The sequence below is a fragment of the Strigops habroptila genome, chromosome W (assembly GCF_004027225.2).
Source record: "Strigops habroptila isolate Jane chromosome W, bStrHab1.2.pri, whole genome shotgun sequence".
Taxonomy (NCBI): Eukaryota; Metazoa; Chordata; class Aves; order Psittaciformes; family Psittacidae; genus Strigops; species Strigops habroptila.
In genome coordinates this window covers 8,093,134-8,105,283 of record NC_044301.2, presented here as the reverse complement: position 1 = coordinate 8,105,283, position 12,150 = coordinate 8,093,134, and the positions used below count along the sequence as shown (strand labels likewise).

The 12,150-nt window shown below is 48.8% G+C and overlaps 1 protein-coding gene across 1 annotated transcript; it reads left to right on the top strand.

The window, feature by feature from the left end:
* The first annotated feature begins 330 nt into the window (after positions 1-330).
* Positions 331-1,414, top strand: LOC115619121 (CCAAT/enhancer-binding protein alpha-like). Its single transcript, XM_030511162.1, has one exon. It carries the CDS (start codon positions 455-457, stop codon positions 1,412-1,414), a length of 960 nt encoding a protein of 319 aa, XP_030367022.1. The 5' UTR covers positions 331-454.
* The last annotated feature ends 10,736 nt before the right edge of the window (positions 1,415-12,150 follow it).

Sequence of the window (12,150 nt, the reverse complement as noted above, 5' to 3'; positions counted from 1 at the left end):
CGCGGGCGGCTCTTCCCGCTCTCCGCGGTGGCTCCCTCCCCGGGGAGGGAGGACGGTTCTGCCCGACCGGGGCGCTAAGACCCGGCAGCGCGGTGGTCAAAGGTTCCCAGCAGGAGGTTGGACATTAGAGGGCGATCCCCGGCCCTGCTGCAGGCGTGTATATATACGGCACGCAGGACCGCGGCAACCCACTACCAACAGGGCAGGCGGGCAGGCAGCGAGTGGGGCTCGGGTGGGCTCCAGGCGCGCTGAGCCGGGCAGGGCAGCGCAGCGCAGCGCAGCGCAGCGCAGCGCAGCACCGCACCGCACCGCACCGCACCGCACCGTACCGTGCAGCACGGTGCCGTTCGCCGCCGGGGTGCCGCGGGATTGGTAGAACCGCTGTCGCCGCCGCTCCGTCCGAAACCTGGATTGCAGGAGCCCTTCACCATGCCCGGCAGACTGTAGGTGCTTCATGGAGCAAGCCAACTTCTATGAGGTCGATTCCCGGACCTCGATGAACAGCGGCCAGCACCACCAGCTCCAGAGTCCCCTGCCCGGCAGCGCCTACAGCTACAGAGAGGCTTCCTCGGCGGTGGCACCTGCTGCGGGTGGCGCGGAGCTCGGCGATATCTGCGAGAACGAGAACTCCATCGACATCAGCGCCTACATCGACCCCGCCGCCTTCAACGACGAGTTCCTGGCCGACCTCTTCCAGCACAGCAAGCAGCAGGAGAAAGCCAAGGCCATCCTGGCTGGGGATTTCGACTTCCATAGCATGCATGGGGCCGGCGCCGCCACCTCGGCGTCGGGGCACCAGCAGCAGCACCACCAGCAGCCACTCTTTGGCTGCGTGGCCGGCTACATGGACGGCAAGCTCGACCCTCTCTACGAACGCATCACCGCGCCCGGCTTGCGGCCTCTGGTGATTAAGCAGAAGCCCCGCGAGGAGGAGGAGGTCAAGTCGGCGGCCCTGTACCTCCACCATGCTCCGCAGCAGCACCCGTCCCACCTGCAGTACCAGATCGTTCACTGCGCCCAGACCACCATGCACCTCCAAACTGGGCACCCCACGCCACCCCCCACACCCGTGCCCAGCCCGCACCCCCCGCACCCCCCCGGCGGCCTGCCCACCGCCGGCGCCCTCAAGATGATACCCGCAGACCACCGGAACAAATCGAAAAAGACAGTGGACAAGAATAGCAACGAGTACCGGGTGCGCCGAGAGCGCAACAACATCGCGGTGCGCAAGAGCCGGGACAAGGCCAAGCAGCGCAACGTGGAGATGCAGCAGAAGGTGTTGGAGCTCGCCACCGACAACGAGCGGCTGCGCAAGCGGGTGGAGCAGCTCGCTCGGGAGCTGGAGACTCTGCGGGGCATCTTCAGGCAGCTGCCCAAGAGCTCGCTGGTGAAGGCCATGGGCAGCTGCACCTAGTGCCGGGCCCCTCGCTGCCCTCGCTTGCCTATAGATACTATACATACCAGAGCACAATGATCTCAGATTGTTTCGGGGGGAGGGAGGGTTGGGTTTGTTTTGGTTTGGTTTGGTTTGGGTTTTTTTTTGGTTGGTTGGTTTGGTTTTGATTGTTTGGTTTTTTTTAACAATTAACGACCAATACCAGAAGCCAGGCAGCTGTAGTATTAAAAGGTTTGTGCCTTAAGGATGACACACGAATAAGCTGAAAACATGGTGGGTTTTGTAAGGAGAATGGGGAGGGGAAGGAAGGAATTAAAAAGCCTATGTGTCTACACAGGGTAAATAATAATATTAGTAATAAAGCATGCATAGCAATCCAGATGTGCCTTAAAAGCTAGCTGCAGGAGCTCTGGAGCTTTCTGTTCCCCCCTAGCCTCCCGAGGTGTGAAGAAAAAGGGTGAGGGACATGCAGGCTTGAGGGACAGGGCATCTGGGGGTGCTTGCTGGGCACCCTAAGCTGGCCTGTGGTGCAGCAGGCAGGGGTGGCTGCAGGGAGGCTGGTGAGAAGAGGGCTGAGACACCCACAGTGCTGGATGCCCCATTTGGAGCACTGAGGTGTGGGGCAGCTTCCGGAGCGCTGCCAGGATTACCCCAGCCTGGCTGGGCTGCCTCTGCCGAGCCCCATCCCCTGCCTTGGCTGGGAGCAGGATAGGGGCCACCACTGCTGCAGGACCGATGGATGGCCTGGGAATGATGGAGCAGCAGCTCGCAGGGAGTGTGGTGAGCTCCCGCCATCGAAAGGAAGAGCAGCAGTGTCTTGTACTGTATGTCACAATGTGGCGAAGCACAAATGAATAAATACCTAACGATGCAGGTATTTACTATGAACTTTCAGTGTATTTTGCTTTATTCCAGGTCACTTAGCTCCTCTCCAAGTCTCTGTCTGTCCAAGCTGTGCCTCATGTAATGTGAAAGCCTTTCTGTGTATACTAGCTATGCTTTATTTTTATTGCATTACTGAGATCTTTGCCATCACATGACTTTCTTATCTGGTGACAGAGACTATGCCCTTGTGTGCTACAATGTTATTTTATTATTTGGGTGGGTGAGTGTGAGTGTGTGTTGCCTTCCTGGGCTGGCCACTGCCTCCCAGCCCCAAAGCAGGGTGCCTGGTGGGGGGGGGTGCAGGCTGTGGGGCCAGGAAGCTTGTCCCTGGTGTTGCAGCACTATTGGACTCTGGAGCCTCTCCCAGGGTGAAAGACAAACCAACAGGCCCCCTTCCAGGGAGCGCTGGCAGCCGTGTGGAGCATTTCTTCCTCATGTCATAGCTGCACAGGAGTTTGTCCGGTTGAAGTAGTCATGATGGGAGAGGAGAACAAGGTGGAGATGTGAAGCTGTTTGAAAGTGTGACAGTGGGAGCACAGTGCTGGGGGTGTGTGCGCATGTAGTGTGTGTATGGGTATGTATACATGTATGTATATGCACACACATTGGTGTTTTGTTGTTTTTTAATGCGAGGGGAACTGCATATAAAAATTGTCAGAAATCCTGGTTATGTTCATAAATAAACAGCATATATTCTACCATAACCCACCTGCCTCTCCATGTGTTTCCAGTTCTTTCTCTGCAGCAGGAGCTCGATGCCCCTCCTCTTCTTCCGGACCCGCTTTTCCCCGGCCAGCACCAGAGACCAGGATGCCTTTGTGGAGCCCAACTCCCCTGTTTTCACCCCCAAGAAATAAACGCATGGTTGTCTTTAAGGGAACGGCAGTTTCCTCAGTGTTTGCAGTGTCAGATGCGCGCCCTGAGTCACCCTCACTCGCCCTTACACCCTCCCGCGCCAGGCCGGGGGCTCCTCCAGCCTGCGGTTCCGGCCGCTCCGTCGCGGGGAGGCCGCGGGCATGGCCGGGCCGGGTCCCGCTCCGCTCGCCCGGCAGCGCTGCCGCTGCCCGTCCCTTCTCGGGGAGACGCGGCCCGGCCCCCTCCCCAGGGAGTTTCGCCGCGGCCGGGTCGGGCACAGAGACAGTGCCTGAAGCTCTGCGGGGCCCGCGGGCGCTAAGGGCTCCAGCCATGCCCCGCCGCCGCGCGCACCGAGCGGCCCCGCCCCGCCCTGCCCTGCCCGGGGCCGGCGGCGCGCGGGGGTCCCTGAGATGACGAATCGCCCGGCGCGGACAGTATTGTGGTGCCCGGGCTCGCATGGAGACGCTGGCAGGAACGCCCCGGTCACTCGCTGCTCGGGATGGGTGAAAGATAGGTACGGGGCAGGATTAAAGACTTCATTTTCCAGTTAGTGTGAATTTCTGGTATTTTTTCATGGGAATAGCTAAATTCTAGTGGTATTGGGCAAAAATAATGACTTTTACTTGTGCTTCCTTCCTCCTCTGGCCCTGCAGTGTTCTACTCCCATCAGGAATGATGTGCCTTACTGAGTAATGCCATCCAATGTGTTATCATTTGACCAAAGATTATTGCAGGGTATACAGGTATATGTGGGAGGGATTGTAATCTAGTGGTTAGAGCACGGGAATACAGTCCTGGTCATTTTGAGTTATGTTCTGAACTGTGACTCACAGTGTGTGGGGTTTCAGCAAATCATTTATGGCCTCAGACAAAGCAGATTTTCCCATTAATTTAAATGAACCGTAGATTAAACAGGTCTTTGGTGGCAGAAGAATCAACCATTCTATGATTCAAAATTAAGATCACCTATCTACCACATAGGTGTTTCAATAGTTATATAAACACAGCATGCCCTAAAATATTAAGAAGGTGTCGTGGTTTGAGCCCAGCCGGTAACTCAGAACCACGCAGCCGCTCACTCGCTCCCCCCTTTCTTTCTCCCCCTGCTCCCAGAGGGATGGGGAGGAGAATCGGAAGAACGTAACTCCCACGGGTTGAGATAAGAGCAGTCCCGTACCTAAGGTATAACACAAAACCACTACTGCTACCACCAATGATAATAATGATTAGTGAAATAACAAGGGGAGAGAATACAATTGCTCACCACCCGCAGACCGATATCCAGCCCAACCCGAGCAGTGATCAGCCCTTCTGGGTAACTCCCCCCGGTTTATATACTGGGCATGACGTGCTGTGGTATGGAATACTCCTTTGGCTAGTTTGGGTCAGGTGTCCTGTCTCTGCTTCCTCCCGGCTTCCCCTCCTCCCTGGCAGAGCATGAGACTGAGAAAGTCCTTGGTCGGAGTAAACATTACTTAGCAACAACTAAAACCATGGGTGTTATCAGTGTTGTTCCCAGGCTGAAAGTTAAAAAACACAGCACTGCACCAGCTACTAAGAAGGAGAAAAATGACTGCCACAGCCGAACCCAGGACAGTATCCACCCCTTGTTCCATACCATTCACGTCATGCTCAGGTCCCACATCTCTCAACACACCATCGCCCCTGTCCCATATATACACATATATATACACCCACACCCACACACAAAGAGAAAGATATCATTCCCTAGTCCATGGACCAATCCCTATAAAATTGCTGAATTCATCCAGTCCATGATGTCAGGCTCCATCTCTTGTAATAGTCTTTCAGGGCAGGAGGGACGGTATGTAGTGTTGGGTTGTTGCCTGCTGATGACACCACTGAACTCGTCTGGTCACTGCTGAGCTCGTCTGGTTTCGTCAAAATTCATTCTTTGTTGGGGTGATGATTGGAGGGAAGTCAGGGTCAGTTGCTGGCGACCTGAAGATATCTAGCTGGTGGGCTATAAAAGTGTTATAGAGCAGGCAACAGCGTACAATTGAGTTCATTGGCTGTTTTCCCCCCAGTTTAAATCCCCTTGAGGTACACATCGGACTTCCCCATCTTCCCACATTACCCACCAAGTATATCCAGGTCCCAGAACAAAAGCAACCCCAGGAGTGGGTTTGCCTTTACCTGAAGCAGGAATAACCCAGACTGTCTTCCCCAACAAATTCTTTATGTGCACCACAGGAACTTTATCCCCCACTACAGTATGGGGCTATTAAAGGGTGAGCGGGTCTTGCTGATCACTCCTTGGCTCTCCAGTCTACGGATCAGCTTATGGATGGGAATCAAGGAGTCTCGGTTGGTGCCATATTGCTGCCGGTGCACTGTTGTGATCGCAATTGGCACTTGTTGTTCTTCGACCTTGAGCAACCCCACAACAGAAGGATCCTCTGAGAGACCATGCAAGGTGGACAGCTGCTTCATTTCCTCTGTCTCCAAGGCAGCGATACCAAAAGCCCATCTATACCCTTTTGGGTCTTTGAAGTACCCTCTCCTGAGATAGTCTATGCCAAGGATGCATGGAGCCCCTGGACCAGTCACGATGGGGTGCTTTTGCCACTTCCTCCCAGTCAAGCTGGTTTCAGCTTCCAGTACAGTTAACTCTTGGGATGCTCCTGTCACTCCAGAAATATAAATGGGTTTCACCCCTTGATACCTTGATGGCATCAGGGTACACTGTGCACCGGTATCTACTAGAGCCTTATACTCCTGTGGGACTGATGTGCCAGGCCATCTGATCCACACAGTCCAGTAAACCCGATTATCCCTCTCCTCCACCTGGCTGGAGGCAGGGCCCCTCTAATAGCGATCATAAAATTCTCCACTTACGTCTTGTAGAAAGGGATTAGTATTTCTTATCACAGGAGCTGGAGTAAAATCAGCTCTTTCACTCCATCTGGGAAACTGCTCACCAGAGACTGGAGCAGCAGCTTTCCTGGGAGGATCATCCTTGACCATTGTTCTCCTCTTCAGTTCACGCACCCGTTGCTCCAGAGCTGAGGTAGGTTTTCCATCCCACTTTCTCATGTCTTCTCCATGATCCCACAGGTAAAACCATAGGGTGGCCCGTGGCGTGTACCTCCTCTATTTTCTTTCTTGAGCAGTAGGGCACCTTCTGTTAATAGTTGGGACATGGGTTGGTACACGCTGTGTTTTCAGCATTGCTCTCAGGCTGAAAGTTAAAAAACACAGCACTGCACCAGCTACTAAGGAGAAAAATGACTGCTGTAGCTGAACCCAGGACAGAAGGGTAAGTTATTTATAGCAGAAAAGTGTTTAGAGACACTTGCCTTAATCACAGTGCCAAAATGTGCAGCGTTCCCTCATCCTAACTCTAACCATAGGCTGAGCCTTCAGCAAGGCCCCCAGCCAGGGCCTAGACAAAAAAGTTCTCACAGCATTCTTGGCAGCCTGTGTTTTTCTTTGGCTATCCTGTCCCAGCTCTCCACAGCTGCAGCTCTGCATTTTCTCTTCCTCTCAACCTGAATCCTCACCCCAGCACGTGGCTGAGCCATCAAGTCCTGTTGCCCAGACGAAAAAGTTATCACAGCAGTGTATTCAGGGATGTTTGCCTTAACGCCAGGGTTGAAGCAAGCAGTAGTGCAACACTCTGGTCTCATGTGTGACCCCATGCCTTGCCTGTTTCAGCAGTATTTAAGCATGCATTATAAACACTGAGTGGTGGAAAGGATTTTTATGCACTGTCTACTCCAAATACCACAGGACCATTGGAGCTGGAAGGGACCTCTGAGAATCTTCTAGTCCAGCATGCTCATGTGAAAACAGCTGCCAGTCCATGCTGCTGCAGAAGCAGATGGCAGGTGGAGGCTGCGCTGCATGCAGCAGGTAAGTGTGGCAGGACTGTGGGCAGGGCTGGCCTCGCATGTGGCATTCCCACTCATCTCTCTGCATACACACGCCCTGCATCAAGACTATTTATCCTGACTTGGGCAGCTCCAGTGCTGGACACGGTGCTGTAGGTGTGTGTATACTCAGCAGCATTTGTCTTCACGACCACGGGGTGGCTTTTTGAAAGCTTCCCACCAAGCCTGTTCCTTTTACACGCAGCACTGCTGAGATGCTGCCAGCCTCTGCCCGTCCTGCCACAGGACTTCCACCAGCTTTGGTGGAAAATTAGCATGTGCTTATAGTTTATCGAGCACCAGTATATCCAGAGTAACCCAGTTCTGTGTAGGTAGTCTGAAACAAAAATCAACTGTTTGAAATACAGATTGTTTTATATAATTTCCATTATCGTGTTTCTCCTCAAGCCATCCTAGCAGGGTAAAGGCAGTGTGTTTACATTACCTTGCCTGCCAAGTACTTTGCTAGAGACTTCCACAAACTCCCTCCCTATGCAGGAATAATGGGCTGATGTCTTAAGGACTCTGGGTATATCTCTTTAATTGGAAGGGAATCGTCACAAAAGGGAATCCAATTCATTTACTCTAAATATTTAAGTGCAATTTTCTTAGTTTAACACCATCCTATTTTATTTGCATCTTGTCTCTGAAATTAATAGTTAACCACAGAGAAAGACAGGTCTGCCAGAATGGGAATTGGGCATAATATTATCCCATGAGTCACATACATGCAGAGAACCAAACAAGTGTCAGCCAATGGCTTTGAGCCCAAAATACGTCAAAGAGGAGATGCGTATCTTCATTTATATTAATAGATAGAAAGCTTGTTGCTGCTCCCGTTAAACAGCTTGGAGTTCTGCCACTGACTTCAGTGGGAACAGGATTGGGCCTATGCAGCGGAAGCTGGCTCTGGTTACCTGCACTGACTGTATTTACTGGGCAGCAGGGCAACTTATATTTCAACAACAGTTCCTAATCAACAGAATCAAGACCTCCCCTAGTTTTAGGCATTACTTCTTCCTTTGTTTGATGACCTCACCTTTGAAACTTGAGGATGCTCAGTAGCAGGCAGCAATGGATGCTTTTCTGAGTACAGCTTCACTGAGAGTCAGTGGCATGTGACTGTAGAGAGGGGCTAGCACAGCACATTCTCTGAGCAGGGTTTTGTGATTTCTAATGATTTACATTTAGAATAAAGAACCACATTTAGGAATTAACCCCACTTCAGGCATTCACACCACTTTCTATGGCAAGATCCTATTGGAGTCAGGGAAAGTCATGGCTGAATAAATGCTTCAAAATGTTTCAGAATTTTCTTGAATACTGGGGAACTTTTGTACCTCAGTTGTTTCACTCTGGGTATTCTCTCCACAGCTTCCAATGCATCTGGCTGTAGACCTGCCTCAAGAACCAAATAAATCTTGGGCTGCTGCTATGTATTGGATCCACCATGTGATTTGTATTGAAGTCCCTTGGGGAGAAGAGATGCTGTGAACAAACACCATTAAGTACACCCGAACCAGCAACTGTGAGATCAGGGCTGAACACCAAACCTGCTGTTGGTGAGCAAGTGTCACGTATTCTAGCTTTTATATACAAGCTTATAGTCATCTCTCTCTGTCCTGGGTTCAGCTGTAGCAGTCGTTTTTCTCCTTCTTAGTAGCTGGTGCAGTGCTGTGTTTTTGACTTTCAGCCTGGGAACAATGCTGATAACACACCAGTGGTTTAGTTGTTGCTAAGTAATGTTTACTCCGATCAAGGACTTTTCAGTCTCATGCTCTGTCAGTGAGGAGGGGCACAAGAAGCCAGAAGGAAGCAGAGACAGGACACCTGACCCAAAGTAGCCAAAGGGGTATTCCAGCCCACAGCACGTCATGCCCAGTATATAAACCGGGGGGAGTCACCCAGAAGGCCCAGATTGCTGCTCGGGTCGGGCTGGATATCGGTTGGCGGGTGGTGAGCAATTGTATTCTCTGCCCTTGTTATTTCCCTTATCATTATTATTATTGGTGGTAGTAGTAGTGGTTTTGTATTGTACCTTAGTTACCGGACTGTTCTTATCTCAACCCGTGGGAGTTAAATTCTTCCGATTCTCCTCCCCATCCCTCTGGGAGCAGGGGGAGGAAGAAGGTTGGGAGTGAGCGAGCGGCTGCATGGTTCTGAGTTACCGTCTGGGCTTAAACCACGGCACTGTCACATATGCATTTTACTTTCATTGTGTTGTCATTTATACATTAGGATTTAATTTACTTTGGTGGAACCAAGTTCAGTTTGGTGGATTGGGAATGTATATTCACTAACTTTTAAAGTTATTTTCACATTTTTATTGGCATGCCAGTTCAGTTAAAACCCTGTTGACAGAGTCAGGCTGAAATGAGTGTCTATTGTTGATTCATAATTGTGCAAATTAGCATTTAGGCTTCTCATAAAATAATATAAAATTTGGAAGGCTATGTGCCAGTGCTGCTTGCTTCATTCCAGTCAGCAACTCTTCTGTGTTTACTGGAACTCATGCTAAATATCAAAAGAATGGGATTTCCATAGTTTTCATACCAAAAATTTCTTTACCTATCTTATTATTGGTTACAGAATTAGCTTATTCCAATTGTTTCTGGAGGCAAGGAGGGTTGCTATTGACTGCAATAAAACTAGGATTTGATTCTCTAGACTGTAGTTTTAAGAATAGCACTTTATTATTTGGCTTGCTAAGTGAGGAATGTATGTAATAACTCTATTGGCAACATCTATTGGAAAAAGTCAATATATGATTACCACATGAAAGCATCAAGTGAACATGTAGGTAATATAAATAAAGCTCTAGGTATGCTGCTTTATGTTTGCATTGTGATCAATAACATTTGCGAATATCACATCAAGAATTCTGAGTTGATAAAATCAATTTAAAGGCGGCCTTTGCTAAGGCAAATTCCAAGTGGATATTTCACAAGACCCATAACAATATATATATGTCATTATGTAATATGTGAAGAATGTAATTCATATTTTTCATTTGGCTCATGTCATTTATTTTGTAATTTGATTACCAAGTGGTGTAGGAAATCTGATTTTTTTTTAAACTATCAATCAGTAATATAACTTTTGCTAATTTGTATATGGATGATTTCCTTAGAATTTTAAACAGTGACCGATGTTTCTTGACATGACTGGTATTTGTGACTTTTGTTCAGTAGCTGGATATTCCTCAGTGTTACATCACTGACCTGGATTATCCCTGCAAGAGCTCATGAACAACTGGCAGAGAGAGGGAGAGAGAGTTTTCATGTATTAATTTAATCGAGTGAAATTTGCTCTTCCCCTTTCAGTAGCCAATAGAAGGAGATTTCAAGCAATGAAAATGTTTTAGTGTTCAGCTGAACAGTATATACTTTGGTATTTGTATTTTGTGCTTATAACTGAACAATGTTTTTTAAAGGTTTACGTACTTCTGTGTGAGATGCCTATTCCATGCCTGGTATGGGTTACAGGTTTCTTTTCATTGGTTTCACTGGTTGACTTGGAGGGAGCTTCCTGGAAGGACACCTAGTTGTGTCTACCTTTTCTTTCTGGGTATGCTGGTAATAGAGAGAAAGTTTATGTATTGATGTGGCTGCTCTTCCCTGTGCAAATCATGCAGTTGATGGTGAGAGAAGCTCAGCTGGTGTCCTAGCTCTGCTTGTTCACGCTGCAGCAGGCACTGTGTTCTGGACTGACGAAATGGGGCTGAGTAAATGAGCACAGCAAGACTCTAACATGAGTCTAGCAATGCTGTCTCCAGTGCTGCGGTGTGTGTAAAACATGTGAAGAAAGCAGGTTTCCCTTTGTCAGCATGGTGCTACAGTACAGGCCATTGCAGGCCAGCTACGGGAAGCCACCAGTGAGCAGAAGCATAAACAAGGCTGTTGGAGACTAGGAGGAGTGTATTTGGAAGAAACTGATACTGAGGGAAAGTTAGAGAAGGGAGAAGGCTGCAGTTAGGATGTAGAAGTAAGGATATTCAGATTTGATTGTCAGTGGCAAAATTTGCACTGAGTTTAACTGGATTGGGAGCAAATGTTCAAGGAGAGGAATCCAGGAAGAGGAGAGAGTGCCCAAGAGGGCCTAGCGTTTGAAATGGTATCCAGCCAAAGCTTGGGCGTGTGTGCTTGGGGATGGCAGGCTGGCAGGCAGGGTGTAGACCTGAATAAAGTAACTGAGTAAAGTAAAAGTAGCTAAGGCTGCTTTCCCCTCCCCCCCCCCCCCCAGCTTTCATGCTATATAACATAATCTGTTTATTTAGAAAAGCATATTTTGCCCCAGTCAGAGTAATTTCCCATGAAAAGCAAAGTGCTCTTGCTGGAGGACTGCTGGGTTTTGTGAAATATGAGAACAATGAGAAAAGTTTCAGGAAAATTTTGAAACGTAGGGGAATCCTTCCCTGCATTTCTTCTATCACAAGTGTCCCACCCATAATTCCAGTGTGATGGGAGAGCAGGGTAAGATAACAATTAAAGCTTGGGGTATGTGTACATTTTGGGCACTCTTTATAATGTACATAATGGAATATAACCTCCCACTGGAGGAGGAAACACATGGGTGCAAGTTAAACTGGCTAGTGGTTGTCACATTAGCATGTAAAACAAAACTGGGAAATAAGCTTTTATGGAAGATTTGTCAGAGTGTGCCTGTTGTCACAGGGCTTAAAATGCAAAAGTTACCTTCTGATATTGTTATTTTACAGTGGCAAACTTGCCCCACAGCACCTGTGAATCCCAGTGACAGCATTTGCATGGCTGTGTGTGTATGGTGTAGCTAATTAGTATATATTGTTGATGCAGTTCATATGAAAATTATTCTTAAATGCTGAAAATCTGGCACATTGTTGTACATACAAATTAAGTGGTTGTTTATGTGTAGACTTTTTTGATTTGGACACACAAATACAAGTTCTCGAGAAAATCTTGCATTCTGATTAAAATGTAGGTCACAGGATCAAAAGATTTTCAAGCCAAATTATATTTTCTGGGGATCAAAATATATAGGTTGTACTAGAGTTCCTTTTAAAATGAGCTTTATAGATTTCATATGTGACTGCATCAGTAGAGTCAATCTGTTGGTAGTTATGACTTCTGGACCTTTGCAATT

Excerpts from the sequence above, each read along its gene's own strand:
- LOC115619121 (XM_030511162.1), top strand. The coding sequence starts at position 455 with ATGGAGCAAGCCAACTTCTATGAGGTCGATTCCCGGACCTCGATGAAC.